Raw genomic sequence first — 12,708 nt, 5'->3', positions numbered from 1 at the left:
TAAAATGAAATTTTTCATTGCGAATAACAGTTGTAAAACAACTATATTATTCTCACTGCTTCGTAGCATAAAAAAAATTTGTCAGAAGTGGGATTCGAACCCACGCCCACAGAAGTGGACTGCGACCTGAACGCAGCGCCTTAGACCGCTCGGCCATCCTGACTTGAGAATCGATTTGGTAAAAAGAGCAGAAGAATGTCATCGAAATTCTAATTATAAAATATGTTTTTAAAGCTATAATAAACTATTATTGTAACACGTTGTTATATAAAATCAATGTTGACAAACAAATTAGCAATATATGAAATGTTCGTTAATGGTAGGTAAATTAAACATGTTGTGAATTTAGAACAGCGATTATAAATAAAATCATAAATAATTTAATCATACTGTAATCTACTGATAATAATTTACTGCAACATTGACAAAAATTTTATGTGCATACAAAAATTTATATAAAAAAATGAATTTTCAAGAAATATGCTTCAGAAAGAACATCACTAACGTATATAATTACAAAAATTGATGGAAATGATGGAGGGCCTTTATAAATTAATCCATTTCATACAGAATAAATTTTAAAAAACCGGATGAATTTAAAAAAATTGAATAAATTTTTTCAAACGAAAAATAAAAATTATATTTCTATTTAATCAGAAAATTGTGAAAATAAAAAAAGTGGATCATTGTCAAGCTCCTTTTTGATCATTAATATTAACTTCAGAAGCTTATAAGTGATATTTTAATACTTAATAATAATAAATAATATTAAAAAATTTTAATTAATAGCATTCTAGTTGCTTAGCGTCGCTTTACAAAATTTTTTATAATTTGCGTGCGTGGTATCGACAAATGGAATAGTATTTAGGATGAAAATCACTTCACCGACTGCAGATACACGGTTCTCAGTCGAGTCGGTCAAAAGAAAATCTTGGAGGCGCGCTTAGGAGAATCAATGAGGAAAACTTATCCCGCGAAATATTGACTTTCACTTCCGCGTGTAAAGGCTGAATATACCCCACGTGCGTTCCGCATCGTTGGCACGTAACACTTCTATCAACATGTGATCGATTTGCTAAACATTTTCTTCTATTCGCACTGGCTTAAAACGCCATAATTACGATGGCTTTTAAAAATATTTTCTCTATAAAATTGATTACGTCAGGTCTAGACTCTTGCCTGGAATGCAGCAATCGTAAAAATGTGTGATAATATTCATCAAATTTGGCTAAATAAAAATAAAAGTTTTATTTCGTATACGCGAACGTATATATATATAGCGGACAAATAATTATTTTAAATCTTCAACATAACAATCGACAAAAAAATTAGTTTCGTAATTTTTGTCTTCAAACAAATAGTTTATTTTTCGATACTTAAGCGATTTAATTAGGCATGACTAGCATCCTTAAGGAGAGTTGTCAACCTTGCAGTAATACTAATATGCTAATAATACTAAATATGCTTGTTTATCTAAATATAGCATCGTTTCTCAAACGTTATTCGTATTCAAAATGTCGTAAGTTCCGCTTTGATTCATATTTCTCGTATTATTACATATATTTCTCGACTATCTGCAATTAACTAAAATTGCGATATTTCGCAAGCTTCTTATATATTATAATATTATTACTTTGTGTAAAGGACGTTATAAATGTACATGGCACTGGAGAAATTCCTTTTTATGAAAACATGATCCCTTCTTTCTTTAGAAATTCTATAGAAGAGATCAAATAATAACGATATTATTTCTCTTTTATATATATATCTGTTAATTCTAAATGTTCAAGCTTTTTTCGTTATCGACGTCATTTATATAATCTATGTAAATCGATAAGAAAAAGATAAAATTAAATTAAAATCCGTGCCAACTCGCCACACAACCTTAATGATAACCACTGATCCCGAGGGCATCGCATCGGTGTGACTCGAAAGAGAAAGATTCAACGCCGGCACACGTAATACGAATACTTTCGCGGTGCATCGAAAACAAGAGCAAAGATTCGAAACTGATCTCCCGCTTCCTGAGCAAGGACTGGTTCGGAACCGCGCATGCATGCAGTCGATCACGTAGAAAGCTCGGTTGCATAAGCCACAACCGGATCTCGCCAGACGTTGTTCCCGAGAAAGGGAAGAAGATGAGAGCAACGGCGTACGGATGATAAAGAGGGACAGATTGGGAAATTCGGAGAAACTTTGAAAACTATCGATGCACCCGGGAACGCGACGGACTTCACGGCTGGAGAGAGTCGCTGAAAGTTGTTTGTAACAATTTTACGTGCATTGACCTTATGTAAACATTAAATAAAAGTGAAAACGCTGCATAAGATCATTCTATTACTCAATTTTCGCTGAAGATCCGGGATTCGCTTGACACTCATGTGTCATTATTACTTCCTTCTCCCTTGGATATTCCCGTAAGATTTAACGAAAGAAAATGTTCATTCCAAGTTTATGAAATATGAGAAACATTAAGTAACACAGCGGGGTATGTAATAAAGAAATTAAAAGTATTTTCGACTATATATATATGTACACCAGAATAATTTGCCGGAATAATTTCTGTAAAACTTTTTTCAACTGCACGTGACTCTCTTGGCACATCGCTGTGAAACATTGTGAGCTCATTACATTTTACGAGAACTGACTTGTTTACTTTAGTATGAGATAGTTTACGAAGGTTTGATCTCGTAAATTTAAAAAACGATTAAAAGAAACGATGTGTTGACGCGAAAATCAATTTGTAAAGTGACGTGTATTTTTACGTTGTAGATTTTTACGGTCGTTACATCTGAGATAAAAACTTAGATCTTCAATAATTCTCTCACCACAGTACGGGAAGATGAAAAGTATAAGTAAATAAGCATACAGGGAAAGCTCATGAAGAGCCGAGGAGCATAGAGAGTTTTGCAGTTAATATTACCTCTCTGGTATATTTCTAATTCTTTTGGTAGCACAATGAAAATTCTGTGTGTATGATATGAATAAAATAGTGGCGATTAAAGTTTTTGGACTTCTGTATTAAACAAAGAGGAAAATCCGAGTATCGTCATAATGTCAGACACACAAGAGGCGTTTTATCATCGTTGTCTTTATCTTTGTGTCGTCAGTGAAAAAAGCTTACACTTGCTTCCGGATATAAGACTCATATTTCTCCTGTTTACGATCGAGTAAGCCAGATGCCTCTCATGAGGAAAATTCCCTTCGTCTTGGACTCTTTTTTTTCACCATTTTCCAGGCCATACTATCTAGAAAAATACTTGCCTCGTCAATTTCCGTCTTTACTCGACATCGCTTATTCGCTGCCAATCTCAACTGAGATCAATCATCCCTCCTCTATTCACTTTATTTTCGACGACAGAAACCTTCTTGTGATGGATAATATACGTAAACCTATTATTGATAAGAATGTTGAAGGTTTCCATGTACATAAAATTAAAAAGGGAATTTCTCAGTTTTTGTACGTATTTATACACTCTTATTGAGTGAATTGTTGATTACTGAACTATAAAATACTCGAACGATTTCGGCTTTGGTATATGATACATGTAACAAAAAGCGTCATCATGTAGATATCTACGCGACGGAAAATGAGCAATTAATACTGATTATTAATACTATTAATAACAACACTTTTGGTTTAACTATAATTAGACCATTCCAATGCTCTCTCTATGCAATAAGTTAACGGGTGAGAATAACTATTTGCATTGTAACGTAAATGCTTCTAAGCCACCGCATACCTCAGAAATGAAATCCATATGAGCCTTTTACTAATTAGCCATTCCTCTGATTTACATTCGCAACAGGAATAGTCTGCTAACATTTTCTGAATTAAACACCTGAACTATAGTACCCTCAACTAGAGTATCAAAATATACATTAATTAAAATTACAATTATTTTTGTTTTAAATAAAAGGTAAACGAAAATAATTATATTATCATTCTTTTTTTATTAATCCTTGATTTAATTTAATACGGAGAAATTGATATATTCTATTATGTGATGATAAATTATTGTTAAATTGCATTTTATAAATAAAAGCAGCAAAAGTTCTCCTAGATCAATCATTTTTTAATATATATTCTTCTATGAAATAATAATAACACATTCTTTGTATATATTTCTTAATATTTTGAAAAAATTTTTTGAAACAATTATTTTGGAACAATTATTTTGGAACAATTATTTTGAAAGAATTAATTTATTTGAATAGTAGTGTATGTGCTATAAATTATGAGCAATGTTTGCGAACGTTAGTTGATTTCACAATGATTATGTAATGTCTAATTTTGAAACTGTATGCTACACAAGAAAATGTATGTGATGCGCATACATAATGTGATTTATGAATAATGTTACAATGTGAAAATTAAATCTTGGCTTTCGATGAAACTTTATTTACGCGATAGTATAAGTACTATAAATTATAAGCAATATTTACGAATGTAGTTCATTTCGTAAGGATTATATAATATTTAATTTTAAGACTGTATGCCAAGAAGAAAATACATGCTATTAAAGTGCACAGTCTGTTTTACGAATAATGTTGCAGTGTAAAAATTAAACAAACTGACTTTTAATATAAATTTTACAGACTATTAATTATAATAAAACTTACGTTATCAACAAATATTATTAGGATGAAAAAATACTAAAATTTATCTCATAAGACAAAATATCTGATATGTATCTACAATTACACTAGTTACTCTAATCAAAATTAATAGTTTTGAATTAATTATTTACGTACACTTTTTTCTTATATTTTAAAATATCTATTTAAAATATACATTTAATAAAATATACTCTTTTAGCATTACATTTAAAATATTAATTTTTATGCATTTTTAGCTGTGTTTTAAAAAATTAAGTAAGATACCTAATTAAATTCCCAAAATATGAATAAAAAACAAGAGAAAATAAAAAACAGGCTGGGAATTCGCGCTGTTAAAATTGCGCATTACAATATAAATAAGATTTGAATATATTTACAATATTATTTTAATATTTATTGTTCGACGCATATGGAAATTAATCATATTCTGTATATATTATTGACTAAAAAACGAGGTATCTATTGATAGCGTTTATCAATCATATTTCAAATGAGACACTTAGTCATTCCTATATCATCCAGTTGGTTGAATTGATTCTTCATAAGAGAAAAATTGACTGTTTCATGAGAAATGTATATACGGAAAAAAAAGATTAGCTGCCACAGCTAAAAATTAGGTATGGCAGCTAAATTCAGTAGCATTATATGGACATCTAACGTCGTATCTGCGAGATCTAATTTCCATTAGCTGTGAGGCCTAAATATTATCATTGTAACAGACAAGCATTTTGCTATAATGTCTATGTATTGATCATTGCAACAAACGTTTTCGTGTAACAGACAATTTGGTAGCAAGTACAGTTTCAACAAACCATATTTAACTGTGGTAGAGACAATTTTCTTTTACACGGACATATCCGATAATTGTGACAACTAATTTCATATTGCTAAATAAATCGATCTGTAACAGACATATTTTGCTATCACGTCCTTATATTAACTACAGCAGCAAATCCTTTGTATGTATTAGCAAATTCATAGCTACAGTAGCTAATGCAATTTCAGCTAATCAGAATTAGCTGTAAACCAGAAACATTTTTTTTCCGTGTATCTCTCATGAAATATCATGATTTTCATTGAATCTTAAATATGTAAAATTACGTATTGAATAAAGTTATTGCGAATGAAGATGGGCTAAAAGATTAGCCGAAATATGTACAGTCAGTAACTAAAAGATTGCAACATCTTTTTTTTAATGGGTTTCAGAATGCAGCCTACCGAGCGATTGGTCTGTATTTATCCATAAATAACAACCAATCTCTCGATGAATGGCGGCATTCCGAAACCCATCGAAAAGAAAGTTTCGCAATCTTTTAGTTGCTGACTATACACATGAAATGTAATGTTGTGAGTATATTCAAGTCTTACTTATAATGTATTACACAATTTTAACAGTGCGAATTCGCAGTAACCTGTATTTTACTGTCTCTTGTTAAAATATTTATTTAAAATACATATTTTTTTTAATATTGTGTTTTCACGGTATAAGTCTAGATTTTTTTGTAAAAACGAGATAATTTTTATGTTATGCATTTTTAATACGAAACAAATGGTGTCTCTCATATTTTTTATTCTATCTATGATGCCTGCACTATAAATAATTGTTGTTATATAGTACACGTGGTGGACAGAACAATTAAAATTTTTTCAAGAAAAATTTAATAGTTTTTATTTATATAAGCAATCTCTACATTGACGTGTGTGATAGTTCATCACATTATTGCAATTATGTAGAACTGTTTTTTGTCATTATTTTTTTGAAAATTTAAAAAATGATTTACATTAAAGTATTTTTGTAATAAAATATAAGATAATAAATATTAATAACGGAATAATAGTTGATGCTTAAATTTTATTATGTTATCAATATTAACATGATAATTAATAATAATTAATAGTAAATATTAACAGCGGAACAATAATAATATTCAATTTTTTTAACATTTTATTAATATTAACTATTCAATCAGACACGTCTTCCACGAGTTCCACCACGAGCAGTGGAAAAACCGGCTAAACCACGACATTTCTTCGCGACCCGGAGAAGGAAATGCGTTTACGGCGGTAAAGTGCATCGTCGTAAGAGAAAGGGGAACCTACTATCCGCGGGTGAACGTTGCTGCAGACTTTATTCACTTCATTCAGTGCGTGATCCTTAGTCTGTCATATGTGCGGGTACCTTCCTCATTGGAGGAATTTTTTGTAATTTTTCTCCGTGTGTTCGTTAATCAGTGAAAAAACGCAAAGTGCCGGAATCGAATAGATTCTCCTTGTACAATTCGCGTTATCCTTTTTCGAAAACTTAATCAGTGAAATTGAAAAACACATCTCGATTGATAAATATATTTTGACATCAGAATTTAACGAGAGTGAAAAAGTCTTTTTATTACACGGTGCCTATTAATTAAACATTTATGATTCCATAAATAATACAACTATCATAACCATATTGCTACTGCAAACATCATTGATTATGATAATCAATGCGGTGCTAAGCTTGATATATCTAAATCATTGCAGTCCGTAGCAAATTCGCTGGTGTTTGTTCGCCAAAATCAGCACCACAATTAAGCGTAATTCTCCGAATTCTAAACACTGAATCGGCATTTCCCGCAATCACGTATCTCTTCAGGAATGCTCGAGAATCCGATCGAGTAAGCACTCATTACAACGGCATTACAACGACTTCCTAAGAGGAATTTCATCGAAAGCTAAGATGACGGGATCTGGAGACCTTAATGACGGAAATCGGTGAACTCGATCTCCTCCGTATAAATAAAAAAAATCTAGTCGATCATTTCCCAAAGCGCGAGTGAATTCTATAAGGTGGATTTTTTAATAATAAACAGAGGGGAAGTATGGCACGTCCGTTGAGTTACCTTTTCGTGATCATATGTGTCGTTTACGAAGTGATTGCGGAAAAAGAATCAAACATCCTCAAATTAAGCAGACCGCAAAAGGTTGCTTCGAACGAAACTAAAACGACAAACTTTAACGTAACGGAATACACAGAAAAGAATGAATCCGGCAAACAGTCGCCTTTAATTGCTTTCAGCAAGAATAATCCAGAGTTGGACTGGAAGAATTACTTGAAAATGTTCGATGGAAACGAAGAAGAACACCGAGATCTTGACGTCGATTTTATGAAGGAGAAACTCGAAAAGACCGCTAACAGTATACAATGGCTCGCTGATCTTTACGATCCTCTCAGGTGGGCCAGAGTGCCCGGAAAACTTCAAGACGAATGTCGAAGAGATATGGAAAGATTTCTCAGTGCACTGAGGAATGGAAAACTCTGGGCGGCAAAAAGTAAGTAACTGGCTGATTAAAGTTGAAACCCTTTCAAGATTCCTCGAAATTGGAATGTTTTCACATTGATTAATTTCTACAATTAAAAGATATAATAGCAGTGCGTGCGCGTGTTTTATAGATCTTGTTTTATCTAACAGTTTATTTTTGGAAAATAATTTAGGTTTTTTATACATTTATGTATATTTGTATATTATACATATATTTCTATTTTTTGATAAAAATTTTAACAAGAATGATGAATTATTAGTTTAAAAGTGATTGCAGAAAAAGAAAGAAAGAATATAGAAAGCATAATTACAAAATATAATAATTAAGCTAAATAGAAGAAGTATGAACAACAAAATCTGATTTTTGAGCGAAGAACTGTAATCAATTACAAAAAATATATTCTTGAACTAGGATTAAAAGTATTTATGTTAGATGTATCATGATTATCGATGAATTATCAAATGATTTCATCATTTTGGACGTCATCATTTTATAAAACTCTTACAATAACATAATCGATCAAAGCGCTTTGACCTAGTTTATAGCGTTGATTTAGTAAATTTCCTGACACCTTACTCATAACTACTCTTAAGTCTTTACTCTGTACGCTTCCTGCGAATACAGCATTACAGAAATAAAATTTAACCGTTACTATTTTGAAGATGACACTCAGCAAGAGAATGCAAACGAATTGCGTTGAAGTATTAACATAAATTTCGAACGGAACTCCTTATGAGTTTAAAATAAAGAGAGGGTGAGAAAGAAAGAGAGAAAGAGAATGCAATTGTTTTCATAAGACAAAATTTGTTTTAAAGAGAATTTTCCGTACCAGTCAAAAATGTTATTTCGTTTCCTCTATAAGTTCTATATACGCATATCATTTATTCTTTTTATTTTTATGTTATAAATTTTCCAATAATTTTCCAATATTTATACTAGAGGAGAAGATGGTATTATAGCACCCCAGTTATATTATACACAATAACTTTGTTAATAATCAATATTTAAGTTTAAAACTTGACAATTACATTCGTTAAAATGTTGTTGAATCGATTCTGGACTCAAAGTTACGAAATATTTATTACTTAGGATACTATTAATAAAAATGTGGCGACATTGCATAATGACCTGAAGAAAAAAATGGGTGGTAATGTGGCCTTCCATAAAAATAGTCTTAAAATATTAGTTTTGTTTAGGAAACAGTATTTGGTTACACACACACAACACACACACAAAATTAACAAAAAAGTAAAACATTTTAAAATGTATGCAAATGAATGTATATATATTCACATAACTTTTGCATTTAAGCTGCTCAGTATAGTTTATATTACGTGTACTAAAAAGTACAAATACGTAATATAAACTATAGATTAACAGTAGAACTAACAATCGATTATCAAATAACTATTTTGATATGAAAATCTCAAAAATGAGGTCGTGAGTCAATATCCATAGAGGGCCACGTTAGCAAAATGCCATGGTATTGTTTAAATTTGTATAACTCAAAATATATACAGTCAAATAAAATGTTAAATAGCAAATAACACACTCAAAAATACATATATTCATGTGATAATACGCTCAAGTTTAAGAAAAATGAGGAGGTAGGTGTAATTAAATACTAAAGTGTACCTCAGAAACATTTCGAAATACTTGAAAGTAAAAATGCGTTATAATAATTGCTGGTTATTGAGTATTGGTAATATTAGCGTCATGGTGAGCTACTGAACTAATAATTCCATAAGTAATCATTAGGATTCGCTATTAGCGGAGATATTAAGGGAGGCCACAATATGTACACAATATGTACACTGGCCATAATACCACCTTCTCCTCTATTAAATATTTTTTCTACAAACTAGAGCTATAAACAAATTTCTTTTGTTATTGATGACAAATAAAAATATATTACGTATTTATATATAATTTAAGCACAGAATAAGCTGTAATATAGAAATGCAGATAAAAATATTTATTATATACTGTTCAGACTCTTCAATATTCTCATAATCTCGGTTGAATAAGCGCTTTCGATATTTTATGCAAATTTCTTCTGCCATATCAAAATCTGCAGTCAAATATCCGTACATGCATATATCCGTATTGTAAATTATTATTACGTGTTTCGATTCAATTCTAACTATATATGTATACTAATATCGTATAATGAAATTTAATTAAAGGATCGTATCATAATTGATAATTAAAAGAATGAGAAGGACATCCATGAATTATTTTACATAAGCGACATAATCAGTCACTTCACAAGATTAACTAATAACGTCGCCGTGGTGTACGATATCATTATCGGGACCGTCCGTCCGCGATTTAGAAAGTGAGAAAGGCTTGGGTAGCTGAAGTAGCCGGCCCGATGAAAGCATGCAGCTGCAGCGCAGCTCACGGGCTGCAAAGTCACATTGGCGGTGCGCGGATTTACAATGATTTCCGGTTACGAGCTACGTTCGCATTATCGATATCCGTAGTAATAACGTCGACAGACACATCAATGACCAATTAGTCGTGCCGTCTTATTTCGCATCGTGGCGAAACTTGCGAAATTGCAATCGCAGCAGCGCGACACACGACACCCGGCGAGAGCATCTTCGCGCCACCGCGCACTGGTCCAAGGTGTGTGATAGCGGCTTTTAAACGAGTCGAGTCACACGTCTGTAATTATACTTAGAAAGCGACACTAATTGTCGGAAGCAATTTTTTTATCCTTGACTCTATTAATGACTCGCTTATCTCTTAAATATGCAAGAAATGGGATGTTTAAAGAAACTATGTAATTATATATACACATGAGGAAATTTTTGGAGCGTGATTTACTTTTAGAACGATTAAATACAACTTTGCAGCCGCACACCATGCGTGTCTGTCGAGCACGGAAAAGTTTTCAAATATGTTTAAGTCAGAAAAAGTTAGAATGACCGTTTTACGAGACGACGGAAATAATTGCGTTAAGCAATGCAATCGCGAAATATACGACGGGAATAAATGAAACTTGGGCAATTATCAAGTTACCGCGCGACAAGCAATAAAAAATTGCATCGGCAATTTCGTGTCATTGTTGCGGAGATTATTTCCAAATGCTACGCGGAAAAAAGACTTGCATTAGGCAATCTCTTTCGATGCTTTGATCTCGCGACTGTCATAACACGCCACAACGAGTCATTATTCTAAAGCCAGATTACCCATCAATCAGTCGGACGCGTTACGCCATTGTCGAGAATTCCATCGCCAAAATGCAGCAATAATTTTATGTCTCAAAACAATTCTACAGTGACTTTATAGCTCTTTCTGTCTCCGCAATATATCACGAATATAGAATGGAAATTGAATTACGAACGTCTGACAATTTAACTTAACTTTAACTTTCGCTGAGAAGTCACATCGTCTTAGAACGAGGTGGAGAAATTATTATCGTCTACGCGTCGAAAGTATGCAGTACATTTTATTTTAACGCCGTTTATGTTATAGTCTTTTAAAATTTCCACGAGTTCATTTGCGTAATACCAATACTTTCAGATTATCGCACAAAATTGATCACTTTCGCGATAACAGAGCAGCGCGTTACGTTCTTGCGATGGTGATCGGTTGATGCGAACGTGTGCATATGTAGAGAGCCTGACAACACTTTCTACTCTCGTGATCAACACGAGTCGCTTTACGTAACTGACAATGAACCTTCCTCCGACAACCGTGTAATCAAACTTCACGGGGAACTTGAGACAAACGAAATTTTATTGCGCTCCCGGTGCAGACGGTGACAGACGTTCAAAGAGAAAAACGGAGGAAAAAAGTTATGAAGCAACCGTAATCGAGTCACAGCATCCGGGTAGCTACCGTTCCGGAAAGATCTCGAGAATATCTTTCCCGGAAAAAAAAAAAAAAAACCACCACGCATATTGTCCGTGCAAATATTTCCGCAAATTTGTCGCACGTCGTCATGCCTAGCTATTTTACAATTTTCTACGATCTTACAAGTCTCTTCTTTCTCACGTTCCTTATAAGGGACGCACGATAAATGTCATACGAAAGTGGCACACTTATTTCGCCCGTTCCGCCCCGATGACTGATTTTTTTTTTTTTCATCGTTTCGTCTGGCTTTCCTTTTCAGTGTCAGACGCGAGTGGCCGCTACTCCTCGCAATTTCACTTTGGCAACGGTTTCTGGCTGGGCTCGCTCACCCTTTGCAGAGAGCTCAATATCACCGACAGAAAAACTATAATGAACATCGAGGAGCAACCACCTTTTTTCTTGAAATTTCACGTGGCAAGATTTTATCTAAATCTCCCGAAAGAGGTCGACTTTTCAGTGAGTAATAATCAGCTTATGCTATTACCACGTTATAATTATTAAATCTTCGTAACCACAAAAATTAAGTACTTAAATAATAAATAATAAATCTTGTATTCCCATATTTATGTATGTACATTGGTTTAAAACCAATAAACATAAATTTGAGAAGTATCTTTCTATATACATTTTTTATACTTGACATAATTAACTGCTCGTGATAAAAAAAAGTTATATTAATAGTATTAGATTTCTAATTGGAAATAATGTTAGCAATTCAATAATTGAAACATACTTGTGTGTGTTGTATTAAAAGAATAGCATGACATATTGAATTAACAAGATTGTCTCCAATCAGACTAATGCTGTTAATATATCATTTTTTTGTCATACCATGTACAAAAGATGTATTAAGTAATTTAGAAGTAATCATTTTAATTCTTAATTATTTCCATCAGTAATTATATACTTGTGATCTTATCATTA

At 32.3% G+C, this 12,708-nt stretch overlaps 1 protein-coding gene and 1 non-coding gene across 3 annotated transcripts in view; one reads left to right on the top strand and one right to left on the bottom strand.

The window, feature by feature from the left end:
- Positions 1-79: 79 nt before the first annotated feature.
- TRNAL-CAG (transfer RNA leucine (anticodon CAG)) lies at positions 80-163 on the bottom strand. Its single transcript has one exon. It is a non-coding gene; the product is annotated as a tRNA-Leu (tRNA).
- Positions 164-6,998: 6,835 nt separating this feature from the next.
- Positions 6,999-12,708, top strand: part of LOC108730556 (nose resistant to fluoxetine protein 6) — a 28,797-nt gene continuing 23,087 nt past the window's right edge. Inside the window, exons 1-2 of one of the 2 annotated variants that reach the window (XM_018460334.1) lie at positions 6,999-7,929; positions 12,044-12,240. In XM_018460334.1, the coding sequence (XP_018315836.1) occupies positions 7,479-7,929; positions 12,044-12,240 (648 nt within the window). In that variant the 5' untranslated portion in view covers positions 6,999-7,478. The remainder of the gene's footprint in view (positions 7,930-12,043; positions 12,241-12,708) is intronic. The other variant, XM_018460333.1, reaches the window with a different exon arrangement.

This window comes from Mycetomoellerius zeteki, unplaced genomic scaffold (genome assembly GCF_001594055.1).
Source record: "Mycetomoellerius zeteki isolate Tzet28-1 unplaced genomic scaffold, Tzet1.0 scaffold93, whole genome shotgun sequence".
Taxonomy (NCBI): domain Eukaryota; kingdom Metazoa; phylum Arthropoda; class Insecta; order Hymenoptera; family Formicidae; genus Mycetomoellerius; species Mycetomoellerius zeteki.
This window is presented reverse-complemented; position numbering and strand designations above follow the sequence as displayed.